Below are 19,083 nucleotides of genomic sequence, written 5' to 3'. Positions count from 1 at the left end.
GAAATAATTATTGTTTCATTTTAACATGAGTCATTACAGAGATTTTGTGTAAATATGGATGGAAAACCCCAATAATGTCCTCAGTGTTATCTGTTAGGAGTTACGAATCAAGTTTACATAGACGATCTTTGTACAGGAGTAACGGCATTGGCCAATGAAACTACCCAGGGGCGTGGATTTCCGGCAGGCTCGTGCGGCCACAGTGCAGAGTGGGCGTTTAATCCGTCTTCTTCCTGAGCTCATACATGACTTCACGACTAACGTTACAGAAGTTGTGAAAATTGCAGTTGCAGTCAGGCCGACGAAGATGACGGAAAGCTCCGCGAGCAAGCCGTTTAACGGGGACGCCTGTCAACGGACCTCGAACGGCAAAAAATCGAGCAAAAATGGCTTCGTGAAGAACCACTGCCTGTTTCAACAGCCACAGAAGTATCGTCGCCCCAGGGAGAAGGTAAGGCCCAACCGTCAACTGCTCGGTGGAGGCGGGCTGTAAACAAGCGATGCTGTGTTTGGTGTTGCGTGTAGTGAACTTGTTTGAATTAAGAAAAAGCTGTTAGCTCATGTGTAGTTCATTTATTTTTTCCGTGTGCGTATCGCTGCTATAAATTCTTGTCTTCGAGTAGGTTTGATTAGCAGGAAGACGGAAAGTGTGAGGTCCGGCCATGTGACGACGGCATAACGTCATCTCTCCAGTAAACCGTGTAACATTAATATAATTAGCTTGGCTTATTTAGCTTGTATGAGGACCTGTTCTTAGCATTAGGTGCTGGCCCGGTGATTTGTCCTAATGCGACACATTTCAGGCTAGCTCGTTGCCAACAGCTACACGGAATTTCATTTTCATTTGTGATTTCTAGTCACGTGGCTTTAGAAATACTTAAAACTGCACTCATTGTGGTTTAAAGCGCAGATTTAGCTTGCAACCAGCTGTGTTATTTTTTCGTTGTAAACTTCTTGTGTAGTGGTGCATGCCACCTGATCAGGGGGGGTTGTAGTGGTGACTTTATTTGTAACCTTACACCCTGTTGTTTCCGTGCCCCTGTATGTGTGTGTATGGGTGAAGTTGGACTGGTTTCTGTTTACACTGGCTCTAGTATGAGGAGGACCAGGGTCCTATTATATTGTTACTAGAGAAGCTGTCAGTCTGTCTGTCGGTCTCCTGGAAGAGGAGGACAGGCTTGCTTCAGATGAGCCTTTAGCGGGAGAGGAATGTCTCCAGGCTGTGAAGGGTGTGGCCCCTCCTGGGGTGGAATGAAAAGCCCAGAAAACACAGAGGGTGCGTGTGTGTAGTGCTGGAGGTGGGGTACACACATGCCTTTGTTTTTCTTCAGTTGTTTAGGTTCAAAAGAGAAGTTTGAAACCACGCATAATGTGTATATTGAAAGTCATGCTCATGCTCTCATGTTTGAGAAAATCACATTCCAGACTTGTGATAGCATTCAGCTGCAGGACTGCTGATTTCAACATATAGTGGATTTACACAATCAGGTCCAGATGCTGTGATTGTCATAACAGTTAGATTCTCATGCAGATGATCTCTCCACCCTGCGAGAAGTTAACACAGCTGCAAGTTATGTCACTGCTGGTAGTGCAGTCAGTTATAGTGAATAGTCATCGTCAGACTTCACTAATACTAAAGTTAGTATTTGCAGCCACAGGTCTTTTGTATATCTCAGATGAACTAGACCAGTATGCTGACAGTTTTTTGGTTCATTGTTGTCAGAGATTGTGATTAGGCTAACATAAATGGCATTATTCTACATGGCACAATACACAACTATTAGGTGTGCTTACAATTACTGTAAACATTAAAAAATGGCATCATGTCATCTTGTTGTGAAATGAGCTCTGCTGGTTCTTGATAAGGCAACTTATAGGCGTTAGATGCACATAGGTCTATGTCTGCCAGAGTAATCAGGGCGTGGAAGAACTCTGTGTCTCTACTGTCAGTTTTTCTTACATCAGTTAGTCAAAATGGGACTGTCCTCTGTCTGTTAACACCCCACAGGGACAAGTACAATATTTAGACCATTCAACAGTAAAGCTCTGGTGTCTGTCACAGACCGATAGATGAATTTCCTCCAGGGTCTGGGTCCTCAGCTGAAAAAATTGATCTTTCCTTTCCCTATATGGAGCAGTTTCCATATAGGGATTAGCTATAATCCTCATATGGAGAATATAGGAAAATGCTTAGAAACAGGACTTTTATGAAGAGGCAGGAATAAATGATCTCACTAACAGCTTTCAGCTGGGATGATGGTGCCAATAATTTCTTAGTATCAACGAGCCATGCATTGAATTGACAATTAGAGGGGAGTGGAGGCATACTTACTCTGTTTTATGCCTGATGTGAAACATACACCATGTGCAAGCTTTTATTATTGTGTACACAATGTAATATGATCATCATCTCTTTAGCTGCAGAGCAAGCATTTGAAAGAGCTGGTACTCAGAGTGTGACGGTTGGATTCTCTTCTGGGGAGAGGGGCTGTGCTGCCCAGCTATAAAGGAGTGACACAGGCCTACCTCTTCTCCGTCTCTGTTTGTCCACAACTATAAAATATTAAACATGACGTCAGGAAAATTGGATTTAACTGCTGTGGTTGGCGTCAGTGTGCAGCAGTCTCTTTGAGTGGTGTACTTCGATATGAATTTGTTTTTGAGGGAGTTCACAAGCCATGACGGTGGCTGCAGGACTGCTGGTGTTTCAGTGCCTTTTCTTGGAACTCATGGAGAGAAGGACCTGTTTGACTGGCTTTAAACACACACACACACACATGCGCGCGCGCACACACACACACACACACACACAATGCAGCGTTCTCCTGTTCTCTGGCTCAGAGGTATTTCTTGGAGAAGCATGACTGGTCACATGAGGAATGGTTGCTAAGCTGCAGGGCAGAGCCTGTAATGAGTGACTGCCCTCATTTGTTTAGTGTTGCTTTTGTAGACAACCAGTCCACAGTCCGGCTTGAAATGATGCTAGTATTTTTTAGCTTTTTTTTTTTGTGGCGCTCCTCCATCATGATCATGTTCGTACGGGCCTATAATTCAAGGTCAATATTGCTATTCATAAAAGTCAATGAATTAGGACCCTGGGTTGATGTTCATTTTACTGCTCACTGGTCCATGGGGGCCCGGGCGTGGCAAAGTCTCCCTCAATAAATGAGCTTATGGACCATTTATTAGGCTTCTAACTCACTTTTCAAGAAAAACACAATTTTAGCAAATCAGCCCTGCTGTCATCTAGTGTGTGCCCAGCTTTTACTGGATTGGCCTGCTTATCCCAGTTTATGGGGTTGCCTGGTGTGGCTGATTTAATGAGTAAACAGACTTGAAGCGTAGATAAACCATTACCTTTTAAAGCAGAAACCACCATCTGTTAGAATGGCTTATTTGAACTAAAAGTGGTATGACTCACATAACATTTAAAAATTTTGATTATAATTTTAACTCATAAAGACTTGTAATTCAATTCAATTCAATTCAATTCAATTTTATTTATATAGCGCCTTCCACAATCAAAATTGTCTCAAAGCGCTTTACAGAGACCCAGAGCCTGACCCCAGAGCAAGCACTTAAGGCGACAGTGGCAAGGAAAACTCCCTTTTAACAGGAAGAAACCTTGAGCAGAACCTGGCTCAGATGGGGGACCCTCCTGCCGATGGCCGGGCTGGGTGAAAGGAGGAAAAGGAGGAAGATAGGACAGCTAGGAATGGAGGAGAGGGGGAGAAAGACATGCAGCATAATACAGACAATGTGGGTCAGTATTTACATTACAGTTAGTGAACAGTTATTGGATAATGTGTGCTCAGCAGATTAGAATTATGAAACAGAGCACGGAGGCAAAAAGCTGTCATGACTGGTAATTATTTACATTACAGTTTGCAAAGAATATTAATCAAATATTTATCTGTAGCAGAACGGAACATTAAACATGTTAGAAATAGATCATTGTAAACAATAAACAGCAGCAGGTGGGTGGAGCCAGGACCATAGGACATGCAGCTCCGGAGCCAGAGGTACCTGCAGTAAGGTACAGAGAAAGAGAGACCAGAGAGAAACAAACACAGGACTACGGGACAGAGAGGACACAGAGTTAATGACATGTAATAAAGGCTAATAAATTTGAGAGTGGGTCTGAGGAGAGAAAGAGAAAGAAGAAGAAGTGCGCAGTAAATCATGGGATGTCCCCCAGCAGCCTAGGCCTATAGCAGCATAACTAGGGGATGATTCAGTTGCCTGAGCCAGCCCTACTAAGGGCTATATCCTTAACTGTAACAGTGTCTATAGAGATAATGACAACTTATTTTGCTTTATTCTTCCACAGAACCAAAATGTCACACACAACTCCAGCCTGTACAAGAAACCCTTTGTGGAGTCTTTTGAGGAGACTCCTCTCCTGGTGGCCGTGCTGACCTACATGGGCTACGGCATCCTCACCATCTTCGGCTACCTCCGAGACTTCCTCCGCCACTGGAACATTGAGAAGTGCCACGTGGCCCGAGAGAGAGAGGAGCAGAAGGTAGATCAGTATTTACAGTAGAACTTTTTAAGTACAAAGCCATTTAAGGATAATTCAGGGACAGAAACATTAAAGCCATCACCTCAGTTAGACTCTCTGTGGAACACTACTTGTAATACTTATTCTTTTCTCCTTGAAACTGTTTTTTCTTTTTCAAGCTGAAGTTGCAAGATGGAGCTTAGCTATTATTACAGCACAGTGGTAAAGGTTTCATATTTTGAATTTGGATATCTGAGGCTTGAATAGAGCCTCCGGCCTCATTTGCTGTCAATCTTTCTCTGTTTCACACTTATTATATCTGGTTCAACAGTAAACATTGACTGTTTTCCTTGACTGCTACAGATCCATTTTTTTTTACTGTGCTTACTCTGTTCTATTCTTTTCTGTCTTACCCATTTCCTCTGCAGGATTTCGTCCCACTCTATCAGGACTTTGAGAACTTTTACACCAGGAACTTATACATGAGGATCCGAGACAACTGGAACCGACCCATATGTAGCGTCCCTGGTGCCAAGATGGACCTGGTGGAGAGAGTTTCCCACGACTACAACTGGACCTTCGAGTAAGTCACTGTATTGTGGAAATATGTTGCGTTATATTTCCATGTTGTTCCACGTCTAAATGTGCACAGGGTTAATTTAGAATCAAGGCGTTGTCCGTGAAGGTTATTCTTTTCCCACAGGTGTGTGTTTGTATACCTTTGATCCTTAGTTCAGTGGGAAGTTCATTGATTAGCACTTTAAGTCACTGACCTTGTATTTCTGATAATAAGAATTGCGTAAGCTATGATTCAGATGGTTGTGTTGAAAGCACTAGTATCTGTCATATGATACTACACAGGAACACTATCCAGTAACACAAAGAAGACCGAAACCCACAGTATTTTACAAATGACTGTGGTAGTATAATTCAGTGTCAGTACAATTGATACCTAGTTAATTTTATTCCTAATTGTAACCCCAAGGAGATAGTGAACACTGTAACTCCTACTGTATGTAGAGGGACTGCTTGATCTCTGTGGTATTTAAGACACAACTATACTATAATACACACAAACATTTATAAAAACTGTATGTTAGCCAGACTAATAAATTTAACCTTTTGCAAAATAGTTAAAGCCAATTTGCAAAGTCCATTAATATCTCTGCAGACAAACTGCCCAGAGAAGTGAATGTTCAGTCATATTCCTCCTCTTTATCTGACTGGAATTTATAATATACACCAAATTTTTTTTTGTCAGTGCTTGTGTTTGCTAGCTAAAGTCCCCTGGGGACAATAAACTATTGTATATTATCACGGTGCATGATAACTGTGGTGGTTAAAGGACAACATTGAGCAGGAAATTGTTGCCAGGCAACGAGTGCACACAGGGTCACACTGTTGAACGTAATTATTTAAATTGGCCTTGAGTCAGAGAACCAAGTCTCTGTCTGATTCTCCCCCGTCTCTGTCTCTTTTAGGCACACGGGCAAAGTGGTGAAGGATGTCATCAATATGGGCTCGTACAACTACCTCGGCTTTGCTGAGAACACGGGGGCTTGTGCCGACGCTTCTGTTGAAGCCACGCAAAAGTACGGGGCTGGAGTGGGCAGCACTCGCTGTGAGATGGGTAAGGGTAAAAAAAAAAAGTCATTTTGAACGTAAGATCTGGTTGCTAAGTAGTCTCCATGATTTGTCATCATGAGACTTCTCTCATTATAAAAACTGACTTCTCAAACACCTCCGCTGGTACTTCAACAGCCGCTCCCACTTTTGTTCTCTTTCATGAATACAGGCACAGGAAGACTGAAAGATTTGAAGAGTTTGAAATATAACCATGCACCGTGAAAGCTTTGAAGTTTATTTCAGTGCCTCGTCAGTTTGCAGCAGCTTCACTTTGACCTTTCGGATTAGCGTGTCATATTTAATTGTTTTAACTTTAGCAAAAGAAAATCTCAGATCAGAGGTGTATTTAGTTGAAGCAAAGTAAACTGACCTCATAGTTAAAATAAGTGTTACTTAGACAACATAAGACAACTCTGCAAGTTACAGTATGATAATGGGGAGTTGTTGTTAAACTGAGATTACGTCATTTCCAGGGAATCTGGACATCCATGAGGAGCTGGAGCAGTTGGTTGCCAGGTTCCTGGGTGTTGAGTCATCCATGGCTTTTGGTATGGGATTTGCAACCAACTCTATGAACATTCCTGCTCTCACTGGGAAGGTAAGGAATTTCATTCACTTTTTTTTGTTTTTTTGTGTCCCTAGAACATCCTGCTCCGTGATCTGATTGTTTTTAAATTTTCTTTGTGTGTCTGTAGTCATAGTTGCTCTTGTATCCAAAGCTGTAATTGTAAGCTAGTGACATTCACACTGTTATGGAAAAACTCTGTTTCCTGTGTAGAGTGAAAACATGCTACATTTTCAGATGTACAGCCAAGCTTGAACAGTTCACAGTGTTCCACAATACACTAGTTTCCGGCCGAAGCTTTCAAAACATTCAGAGTGCAGAAGGTCGGAGTCTGATATTTGGTTAGCCCCAGTCGCTGTTCTAACCTTAACAAATCACACACACCGGTTCTTACTTGCATCCTTATGTGCTCCTTCCTTCCATAGCCAGTGTTGCTTGGACAGGAAGTACAGATCTGAGCTGACAGGCATGTGTACCTTGTGAGTCAAGTCAAATATTTCCTGACAGCCACATGAGTGAAAAACAAAAAAGTCGATGGGCAGAGAGAAACTTCAAGCGAGACCGTAAAGATCTGAGTCGCTGTCCTTGTCATAAATTCTTAACTACGCTTGTCACTTTTCTGCTAACGCACATCCTTATGTCATGGCACAATTATGTGTTGTGTAACGAGCTTGTATAGTCATTGACCAGAGGAAACAGAGTGAGCTGTGTGAATGTTTGGGTGTGTTGACTTAATGTAGTCGTTAAGATAAAATAATATTTAAAAAATCCATAATGTCATAATCATTCATTCAAAATGTATTAGAAGTAATAAAGAGTATTAAAGGTTCATCTGAACATGCTACTTTGTGCATGTTACAGAAACTGTTAGTGTCATTGCTCAACACTAAAAACTCCAGTATGTGAACTACTTGTGAATTTTGCAAGCAAAGCTCTTAAGAACAGAATAGTGTTTGACTTTGGCTAATTAGGGATCACCACTTTTGCAACGTAGAGGTCTGATCACCGTTAAAAAACAAAGAAAAATCCCAACTCTGCAAAATTAGTTCAAAAAGAAAATCTTTTTCTTTCTTTTTCTTGTTTTAGGGTTGTCTTATCCTGAGTGACGAGCTGAATCACGCGTCGCTGGTGCTCGGAGCCCGTCTGTCTGGCTCCACAATTCGGGTCTTCAAACACAACAGTGGGTGACCTCCAACAACAAACACCTTTCATTAGATCAGTTTGATAGAGCGTTGACATAGGGTACACCCAAAACATGCACAAACAACAACACAGAATGCATAGGATTAGATTGGCTAAACTGTCTCTTTCAAAACTATGAGACAGTAATTAGCTATAATCTTCTTTACCCAACAGGAATGTAAATACATAGGTGTGTGTATGTTGCAGCAAGTTGCTTCACTCAGTGCTTCAAAGGGTTGCAATCATAAAATATTCACACCCATCCATTAATTAACAAAGCTCTCACATTACTTTAGAGAAATAACATCTTTCCCTAGCTGACAAACCCTTTTCTCTTTGACTCAGAAATCTTATTTTCTCACTATCAGTTGTTGAATATATAACTTAAAACTTGTGTGAGAAAGTGTTTTTTATTTGGGAACTCCTTTGTATTGTAGACATGCAAAGCCTGGAGAAGCTGCTGAGAGATGCTATTGTACATGGGCAGCCGAGAACCCACCGACCCTGGAAGAAAATCCTCATTGTGGTGGAGGGCATATACAGGTATACGCAATAATTTTTGTCTTTCTCTTACACTTGTGTGTGGTGCGAACCCTTACACACACAAACGCACAGGCTTGAAAATTGCCCGATCTAGATAACCCACTACCATAAAAACTTAGAGACGTAATGTAGCTAGTTAAGTTTTATTTCTGCTTTATTGTTATTGCAGTGTGAGTGTTTTTATGTCACAGCTGTATCACATTACTTTGTGTTTATTGCCATATACTTGACACCCACAGTTTACCGGATGGGGACTCATCACTTTCTTTAGCCTGACTGGTAGTTCATTTGTCACTTTATTTGTACATTTGAGAAAACACAATACAGCATTTCTCAAAATAGAAGTGTACCATATTCGGCCATGATGCATATCAGTAGAAGTGTTATTTGCTTAAGACACTATGGTGTATTTACAAAGCCTCCCATAGGTCATTAAGGCTTATTTTTATGACCGCATCTTCACTGCATCAGAAAACTCTTTTCCACTGAAACACCAGGGCACTTTTATTAGTGAAGCAATATTTCAGCAGATGAGATTTCAGTGTTAGAATATGCCTCAACATGGATTGTTCCTGATGTTACACTCACCTGCTGAATAAAACATACTAACATACTGTACAAAGACTATTTCACAAAAAGTAAATACCAATATCAGAGTTTTCCTGGTCAGTTTCTTCCGTATGATCCCTATATGGGAGCAACATTCTCTGATTTCATTTTGTTTAAATATAGAAAATGATGGCGATTTGGAAGGGTGCACACACTCCTTTGAGGATAATGTATTCCTTGTTCTTTGAAGTGTACTTACTATAAAGGCAATCAATTCTGTTGATCAATGTAGTGCTCAGTGAAACTGCCTGACATAATCAATGCTCCTCACTAATGCAATGTTAATGGAGTTTCATTTCCACTGGGATTTTCAAAGAAAATGCTTCAGCTGCTAAAATAGACAGTGCTTGCACACACATTAACACCCACACATACACAGCTAAGCACTTGTCTGTACTGTCATCTGCTCACATCCTCCCTCAGTTACACTGCAGCTTTCTGATTTGAGGTTTAGATTATTTGTTTTGTTTAACTACAGTGGCTTCAGGAAGTATTTAGACCACTTCACTTTTTGCATGCGTTGTGTTGTAGTTTAATAGTTTGTGGATACAGTTACCATTGTTGCCCATCATTCTACATCAGTAAGCTATAATGACAAAGTGAAAAGAAGAATTTAGCATTCCCTATAAGCCATATCAGGCTGTAAGCTGGACATAGGCAGTGTAGGGTTAGAGTCCTTTGTGGCATATCCTCTCAAGCTGTGACAGATTGGATGGGAAGCATCTGTGAGCTGCCATCTTCTGGTCTCTCTGTACTTAAAAAAATGACTTGTGGGACTTTTTATATTTTATATTTTTTTACATCACTGTTTTTTTTTTATCCTGAAGTATGGAGGGGTCCATAGTGCGTCTGCCAGAGGTCATTGCTCTGAAGAAACGCTACAAGGCCTATCTGTACCTGGATGAGGCCCACAGTATCGGGGCACTGGGACCTAACGGTAGGGGAGTGGTGGATTACTTTGGCCTGGATCCCAAAGATGTGGACATCATGATGGGAACGTTCACCAAGAGCTTTGGTGCTGCCGGAGGATACATTGGAGGCAAAAAGGTTTGTGAACTCTGACACAGGTAAAACTAAAGCTGTGACATAAGGCAGTGGAATGTGAAGCCTCCTTTGTTGTAATGGAAACGGTAGCTGGAGGACTTAGTCATCCCCTCGAGGGCTCTGAGCAATTTCCCAGACTTCTGAAACCCAGCACCATGTGTGTCATTCACTTTTGGTGTTGGTCAACACTGTTTACCAGCAGTGGGAAACTTAGCTTCCTGTTTTTCTGAAAAGGCTTTGAATCAGTGTAAGGCTTACACTGTAAGCCGTCACTTTCAGTGAGAGTAAAACTGAAAACAAGTCTGTAATTCTGTGCTACTTCAGTTGGCCTATGTTAAGAAAAATATGCAAATACATAACAAGGGAACACATACAAGATGGAACTACATCTTCATCAACACTGGCTGTAACACTTTAATATTGGACATTTATCATGCCCAAAATGCTCAGATGATGGTGTACTGACATTCTTTCTTTAACAATGAAGAAACCTTTGTCCTAAACATTCAGACTTCATCTACAGCATTTAAATTCTAAAGCTGTTTATGTAACCAGCTGCATTATCTCCTGCATAGGAGATAATGTGGTAATGATAATATTTTTTAATTTCCTACATTTACTCATTAGCACTCTATAAGAATAACTTTAATGTATTTTTAGCATACTTTAATATATTTTAAATTCTTATACTCATGTATGTCAGAGCTGTATTAATACAAAGTCATTTTGTCCACCAGTGCTTCTGCATTAGGACAATTGTCTCCTCTCGTACAGTTTTTTGTGTCTTGCATCATGCAATCCGCACATTAACCAAATGAAATGTAATGTATCTCTTTCATTACAGCCCAACAAAAAAAAAAAGATAACTTTAATGTAATTTCTCTGGCAGGAGCTGATTGACTACCTGAGGTGCCACTCTCACAGTGCTCTGTATGCAACCTCCATGTCCCCTCCTGTGGCCCAGCAGATAATCACCTCTATGAAGATCATCATGGGAGAGGACGGGACCTCACTGGGTAACTGCCAGAAAATTATACTAATTACTTAATCATTAATCTGTGGTGAAGGACATAACCTTTTACAGTGGTTACCATGTACTGGTAGTTTACAGAGACCCTTAGATGGACAAGGTACACAGAATATAGAAGTTTAAATTTGATGTTTGGTTTAGCACATCATGCCAAATTGAAGCTCACACTGTGTCCTGCTTAGCACATGGTGGATTTAAGAACAGTCTCTTGGTAGTGGAGTTTTTTTTTTTGCCTTTTTTTTTCTTTTGCAGTTGCAGCAACTATGAAATGTCAGAGGTTTAATGTCACTTCCTGGGTCACTCATGATTTAGTCTGAAGATTGTGCTGTGCTTGGTGGTACTACACATGACCACAAGATGGCAGTATAGACCCATTAATCAGGTTTTATTCATTCCTGCAGACCAGAGGTCTGTAGCTGAGGACATTTATTAACATGGCATTCTTTTTCTTTCAACTCCCATCACCTTTGCCAGCTTTGTACTTTCACCCCGTCATACTGTGCGTGCCTGTTTACCTTCGTCATGTTTTATTCCCAGTCAAGTGATAAAGGCCACTGTCACTAGCAAACTGGCAATTATTTACTAGTAAATAAAGCTGTGTTATACAGCCTCATCAAACTGTGTAACGTGTTATCCTATTCTAGGTATGACTTTAATGCCACGTCGTTCCATCCCCTGCATGCATCTACGTGCACATCGTGACTTTTGGAATGTAAAATGGGACAGTTCATTAATATTCACTTCATGTTTTAGTCACATGATCTTATTGTTCAAGATGGCTGCTGTGAAAGTGGATGTTCTCTCTAAGTTAAAATGTATTACTTTGGAAAAATTCTGTATATTTTCTAGTATATTGAGATGGTCTTTTCAGATTTTGAGGATCTATTTGTTGGCTGAACCATTGCTCTTAAATGTTGCAGATGCTTTTTTATTCACTAACCAGTCAGACGATGGTGAGAAAAAACCTGCACTATAGCTGAATTTCCTGATCGTAGTTTTGCATATTTGAAGGTCTCTCTGTGGTCCTCCACAGCAGTCTCCTCCTGTCTTTATCTAACAGGATGTGAATTTTTTAGGAACTGATATGTGGACAGTTCCTTGCTTCATTCTGATTCTGTCCAGTCTGATGGAAGGTCTTGAATTGGTGGTATGCTGACTCCTCTACCATCTCCCCTTATGGCTTTCAGATGTGTGTTTCGTTGCATATCTGTGCTTTTTTCGCCTTCACGCTGGGTACAAAGCAGCATGGTGCTTAGGGCAGATCAAACTCTGTTGGACTCATGTCCTACACACACAAACAGATCACGGAGGCTTGTTTTTCTTGCAGGGCGGCACCTCTTTACTCTTTACGGGGCTTGATTGATGCAGCCTCCCTTAAAATGCTGATATAAGATCAGATTACCTTGCTCCCCAGTCATTCAATCATTAGCAACTGGAATAAACACCTGGAGTATCCCCTTTATAGCATGGCCTTTTCCACAATGTCATCAACTCTTTCTCCAAACCATTTCTGAGAAGGGAAGGCCAGGAGGGCTGACCTTGCAACATATCCCAGCTTGACACGTCTTCCTTGTGGAAGACTAACAATGACAGTCTGATTGGTTGCAGCCCTGTCACTGTTTGAAATTCAAGCCTTTGAAGATCCAGACACTGACATGAAGTTGAAGTGACAGTTGAGCTGCCTGCTAACGGTTTGTTTCTGCGTTTAAGTTGCTAAGGGCGGCTGGTTCCCGGCACCGGCTTGCATCAAAAATGGACATTTGTTGTTTGAAGCTTACATCAATCAGATATGTGGATGGGACATGAGTGTACAAGACGGGCAAAGCTTTCTTCAATACAAAAAGAATGCTAAAGCATTTGGAAAGCAAAATGTCTGAATATCATATACTGCTGTTTTTTTGCCAACTGATCACTCAGTGCTGAGAATAGCTTTGGATTCCTCGTGTGTGGAGAAAAATGTCTGGATAAATATAATGTTACTTTGTTGTGTCTCAGGGGTGCTTTGAAGCCGTGATGTTTCTGCTCTGTTATTCAGCACAGCCAGGCAGATGTGTGTTGCTGTTGGCGCTTTGTGCCATATGGCTATTTGTTTGGTCAAGATGCTGTCTGTGGAGGCTCGGCCTGTGGATTCAGTGAGTGAATCCACAGTGTGCGTCAGGCTGACATGTGAAGATTGATGCCTGTGTAGTTTCAGCCCTTTGACCTCAGACTTAAAGAATCCTGGCTGTCTTCAAAGGAACGTGGTGTAGTGCTGTCTCCAAATATGTGTATAACATGACAAAAAACGAGGCATTTTTTTTTCTAACATGGTTTTGTTACATGAGCAGGACGAGGCTCATTAACACTGACCTCTTATTCCACCTTGGATCAGTTTCAGTGCATTAACTTGAGCTTGTGGTGTTAAATGATATTAATCTTGCGCATTTTTAAAAGCAGAATAAATAGAGGAATGCAAAAATCACCAGCAGTGCAAAAGTCTACTTTAACACATGCTATTTTGTTCACTTTGTTCAGAAGTTCACAACCACAGCACTATCAAAAATAGTGCTGTGGTTGAAAGAACGGATGTTTTCACTTTGGCTGATTAGACCTCTGCACAGGTTGCCTGAAACTGCACGAGGTCACCACACTCCATGTGCTAAAAGAAATCATAAAAGTCTACCTTGTCCCATCCTAACAGGTGCAGCAAAACTAACAGAGTGAGGAAAGTGTCAATCATGAAGAGTCTGAATGCATAGAGCTGATGAGAAAAGATCTAATCAGGCAAAGTGAAAACACCTGTGTGGCTGCACCAGGGGTGAGAGAGGGCTTCAATCAAAGCCAGGAGATGTTAATTCACGGATACTCAAGGTTTTCTAATTACGACAGAAGGTAAAAAAAAAAAAAAAAAAACTAGTTAGTTTTAATAGATAAGAAGCTGCTGAAGTATTGTGATTGAATCAGTTTATAGGATTTTCTTCATCAGTGAAGTCTACAGGTGGCACAGGTCGTGGTGTTGAGCTACAGTTACAGTAGAGTAAGACTTTAAACCTGGTCCTGACCTGCCATCCATCCAGGCTGGCTTTGAGTAACAGTAAGCTTACCAACGAGCATATGTCTGTGTTGTTAAATCCAGCTCTTAAGTACCACTCTGAGTGTGTTTCTCTGCCCTTTCCAGGCGCTGACCGCCTCAGACAGCTATCAGAGAACACCACCTACTTCCGCAGGAAACTCCGCGAAATGGGCTTCATCATCTACGGCAACGATGACTCGCCTGTCGTGCCAATGATGCTCTACATGCCTGCCAAAATTGGGTATGCAGTTCTCCTTCTCTTGTTATTTGGTATATGTTCAGTGCTTTTCAGCATCGAGGATAATTATGGTGGCTAATAGGAAGAATCGCCCCCAGTGATTTCACATTTGGAAAAGACATAAAGGCTCATAGCTCTGATTTTAATCACGTTCCTTACTTTTCTAAATAGAATCTGACTTAATGTGTGGAAAGCTGTTCATGATTTGAGCTTCACACATTAAAGAGAACATCTTCAGGATGTGGTGATGGCGAGACCATAACTTAGACTTTTCCAAGTGTTGCCCTGTGTTTAATGTTGCCATTGCTTTGCAGGGCATTTGGTCGGGAGATGTTGAAGAGGAACATTGGCACGGTGGTAGTCGGCTTCCCGGCAACGCCCATCATCGAATCGAGGGCACGTTTCTGCGTTTCAGCTGCTCATACCAGAGAGATGCTCGACACAGTAAGTCTTCCAGTGAGCCCAATCACTGTGCAAAACACAAAATAAATAAAAAAATCTGTGAGTTTATATGTACGTCATATAGGTCAGTGCCTTTAATTTGGGAAATCAGTAATGCAAAAATCCCCAAAACTGGCTTGAATTTCCTGTAGACACACGATATCGATTCACGGTGTATTAAATTATAAAAAATGGACTGTGACTGATGACAGGTGACATACCAGCAGCTCATCTGCATTTTTTTCCCATTTTCCTTTCACTTTCTATTACCAGAAGTCTCTCTCAGATGACTTGGCAAAAAAAAAGAAGCCTCTACTCTAAACTGGTGTGGATAGTTTCCACTTGCAGGAGGAACAGAACAGCTTTTGTAGGCATTGAAACAAAATCAGTTTGAAAATCTCACTAAACATGTTTGGTACCTTTTAGAGTGTTTTTGATTTAAAAAAAAAAAAAAAAAAAAAAAAAAAGTCAAACTAAAATTTCCGGCCTCTTGTGTTTTTATTGAAGGCTGCCACTTCCAATCTACCACAGCCACTTGGTCTTCATTTATCATTCAAGCTGTAAAGAGAAAGACACATCTGATCTCTGCTTAGCCTCTTCTCTTCTTCACCACTGGATCCAGTTGAGACGTTGTTGTTACAGACATTTATTGCTGAAGACTTAATTTTATCCTTAACATGATATAAGAGTTTTTTTTTTGATCCACGGGTGATTGTGGATCCAAGCACTCAGTAGGCTTTTCTCAGCTGTTAATCAACCAGATCTGCCTGTTTGGCTGCTGACTGATGGTTTTGTGTGTGTGTGTGTGTGTGTGTGTGTGTGTGTGTGTGTGTGTGTGTGTGTGTGTGTGTGTGTGTGTGTGTGTGTGTGTGTGTGTGTGTGTGTGTGTGTGTGTGTGTGTGTGTGTGTGTGTGTGTGTGTGTGTGTGTGCGTGCCTGTTGAATAATAAAGGCTCCCAATGTGTCCTTTATTATGAAGGAACTTGGAAGGCCAAGCTGTCTCTAAGTATTACAGTGTGGCTCAGAGACTTTTATTTGAGCTGCTCTGTCTCTCCAAAGACACTTCATTCATCTTACTGAGGGGCATGTCAACACCGTTTGTAATAGTCCATTTAAAGGGCATCAGCCTGTCTTTGTAGAGCACTTCGAGGAGCCGCTTTTTCCGTCTTTGGAAAAGCCAGCCCTCGCTATTTCTCAAACCACGGAATCAGAAAAAAGGTCAGGAGGAAGGTAAATTGTTTCCAGGTGTCCTGCAGTGTTGCAATGCTGATACAGTCTCCTGTGGAAAGAAGTGGAGGAGGTTCTTTTCAGTTGTGGTTTATGCAGGGAGCCTTCTGTTCACCTTTGCTTTAGAAGCCCCCCCCCGCCAGCTTCACCTCTCTGACATGTTAAATGTTTGAAAATTCAAGTGTGATTAACGTTTATCGCTTCATTTATCACCTATGAAAGAAATCCCCTTTTAAGATGTGAGTTTTTTATTGTCTGGCTTGTCTGTCTGGCTATCTTCTCTCATTCTGATGGATGTAAATAACGTCTCTTTGGATTCAGATTAATGGCATTCCTCCTCTTCCTATTCCAGGCGTTGGAGGCCATCAGTGAAGTGGGCGACCTGCTGCAGCTGAAGTACTCCAGACGTGAACAGCCTCTTCCCTCTCTGGGGTGGATGTCTGAGGAGAGCCTGCTGCAGGACTGAGCCACATTATCCCCTCCAGCCCCTCGGCCCATTTCACCTTCCCTCCCTTTCTTCACCTTTTCTCGTCTGATATCCCTCATTTTCCTCTGAGCCAGTCTCTCCATGTCTCCTTACGTCAAGCTCCAGAGGACTCACCAGAACCAAAGTCTTCACTATGGTCCACCCCATTTTAAAACCTGCACACTAGCATCGCTCATTAGCCTGTGTGCACTCTGTGGCCTGCCTAGCTTCTTCACCCCTAACAGGGGAGGACCAAAATCTCCCACGTCTTTGTGTCGGTCGTTACAAAGTGCGTTCAGAGCCTTTCAGTTTGTCCTAACTTATTGTGACTGCATCGGTTTAACGTCAAGTCTTATTCCTGTGTGCACACTGAATGTGTATCTTATTTGTGCAATAATAACAACAATGTGGAGTTTCTTTGTCAAACAACCTGGAGCAAAGTAGACTGATTTTTTTTTTTTTTTTTTTTTTTTTTTTTTTTTTGCCATGAGTTTCTACTCGTGCACTTGGAGAAAAAGAAATCTGATCATAGCCATTGCTATGATGCACTCAAAAGGAAAAAATTATATATGTAAATATTATTTATCCCGAAGTTGGTAAAACTGCCTTAGGGTAGCATCCCAAACCTCAAAGAGAGATCCGTTATTTCACAGGAGTAACATAAGCATGTGTTCTCCATATGTATTTATCTGACGGCTTTTTTCCTAATCACTTTTACTTGAATAAAGAGTTAAGAATATTGGGTTCTTTCCCTCACCAAAGGATATATATGTATAGATATATTTTCTACCTTTTCTCTTAAAATGCAAAGTAGATGTTCCAAAAGAAAACATTTAACAGGGAAAGAATCCCAGGGAGCAAGATTAAGGAGTATTTTTACTGCTTATTTTCTAGAAATATTTTTCAGCCTTATTTACTTGTTTACACCTGCACTCAAAAACTTGAGCCCAGTGTCTTTAACATTTCTATAAGCTAATGAGCTACGTGTGATTGTTATTTTTACTTTTGTTTTTATTTTCGTTCAATCACTCTCACTTAAGTGCTTTCAAGCGAAGCAGCGTCGACACCCATCTCTGAGCACGATGACACGCTGTAACTAGGATCTGTATGTATGACGATGCTGTGCCCATGCTTATCTGATATACAGACAGCTTTATTTATTTACCATCCTTCGGCTAATGTACTTTTGTGAAAAATGTTAACTATTACCTGAAAGGCAGCTCCAAAGGTGTCCCAGTGGAAGATGTGTATTTTAAACTGACTGCTTACACGTCTTAACTTCAGTGCAGCACTACTGACAGGCATTATAAATGCACAGATGACGTAGTCACTGAAATTTGCAAGATTTGTTTAGGTATTGCTTCAAACGTCATGGTTTCTTCTCGTTACGTATCATCTGTGATCATCTTCTGGAATGACATTCCATATCAACCTGCTTCCATTGTTGAAGTGTTGGGTTTTGTTTTACTGTTGCGTCTCAGTTTTCTTTGTGTGGTCACCCCAAACATGGCATACATGCCACTGTCAAACATCCGGTTTGTGTGTGTGTCTGTGTTTATGTTCTGTTACTTTATTGATGTGAATTGGAGGGTGCGTCAGCGCAGCCAGTCTGAAAGCTGTGACCATTCCTGCGCATGTTTATCAAAGTGATTAAACACAACTTTCGAGATGCTTTTTGTTGATGTTTATGGCATTTTAGCACAGCATGCCAAGGGGTTTGGGGTCCCTTTTAACTGTACCATTAGGCATTAGACGCATTTTTGTGAGTCATTCCAATACTGTTTTTTTTTTTTTTTTCACAGGCAACGGCTTGAAAACAACTCAGTGATGCATTTGCTTTTAATAAATATAATATAAAAGGTGGAACACATGACTATGATCTGGAATTGCACTCTTCAGAAATGTGCTCTGACATAAAGAATTTCTTCTTTTCAAACTTTCCTCTCAGGCTGTCTGCAGCTCCGTGCAGTATGTTAGGTCTCTACGTTTCTGTCGATGGAGGCAAAAAAAAAAAATGTAATTGCAAACAGCAACGTGACTGTTTCTCTCAGCCAGGTTTCCTTCACTGAAACCGAGGAATTAAAAGTCCAGAGAGACATTTTCCAGCCTACCTACCACACATACCTGCGAACTGACCTTAAGTGACCACTGAAAACTTACTTATCAGATGCTTTTGCCCTTGGAGTTGTATTTGGGTTCAAGATAAACCACTTAGGGGAGTTTGTAAAGCCATGATGTTTGTTGACCATGCTGGTGGAAACAGTCCTGCAAAGATTAAATCACTTTCTTAGTATCAAGCTCTGGAATGAGTTCGTGTTTATTTACAGCACTCACACACCGCAGTCACAACTTAAAAGCTAATGACGAACACGTTATAGAGCTTTTTTTGAGCGACAAGTCACTGACTCCCTGCCAGTATACAGCAGTCCACGCTGGCCAGTCATTCGCTACAGTCTTAAAACGGTGTTTTCCTGAAACAGTATATTAGTGGGAAGAGATGATGGCTTTTTTTTTCAGAGTTTAGAAAATGGCAAAATGAGCATAAAGAAAAAAAAAC

General features: G+C 41.1%; 1 protein-coding gene across 1 annotated transcript; it reads left to right on the top strand.

Moving 5' to 3' along the window:
* The first annotated feature begins 219 nt into the window (after positions 1-219).
* Positions 220-18,571, top strand: sptlc2b (serine palmitoyltransferase, long chain base subunit 2b). Its single transcript, XM_041063950.1, has 12 exons — positions 220-451; positions 4,331-4,525; positions 4,933-5,087; positions 5,986-6,134; positions 6,604-6,728; positions 7,782-7,875; positions 8,315-8,420; positions 9,857-10,076; positions 10,963-11,089; positions 14,261-14,396; positions 14,708-14,837; positions 16,413-18,571. Exons 1-12 carry the CDS (start codon positions 308-310, stop codon positions 16,524-16,526), a joined length of 1,695 nt encoding a protein of 564 aa, XP_040919884.1. The 5' UTR covers positions 220-307; the 3' UTR covers positions 16,527-18,571.
* Positions 18,572-19,083: the final 512 nt, after the last annotated feature.

The sequence above is a fragment of the Toxotes jaculatrix genome, chromosome 19 (assembly GCF_017976425.1).
Source record: "Toxotes jaculatrix isolate fToxJac2 chromosome 19, fToxJac2.pri, whole genome shotgun sequence".
In the NCBI taxonomy this organism is placed as follows: Eukaryota; Metazoa; Chordata; class Actinopteri; family Toxotidae; genus Toxotes; species Toxotes jaculatrix.
Note: the sequence above shows the minus strand (reverse complement) of the source record. Positions and strands in the feature narration are given on the sequence as shown.

Coding starts and splice junctions, on each gene's coding strand:
- sptlc2b (XM_041063950.1), top strand. CDS start 308: ATGACGGAAAGCTCCGCGAGCAAGCCGTTTAACGGGGACGCCTGTCAA. Junction 5,088..5,985: donor GACTACAACTGGACCTTCGA/GTAAGTCACTGT, acceptor TGTCTCTTTTAG/GCACACGGGCAAAGTGGTGA. Junction 14,838..16,412: donor CCAGAGAGATGCTCGACACA/GTAAGTCTTCCA, acceptor TTCCTATTCCAG/GCGTTGGAGGCCATCAGTGA.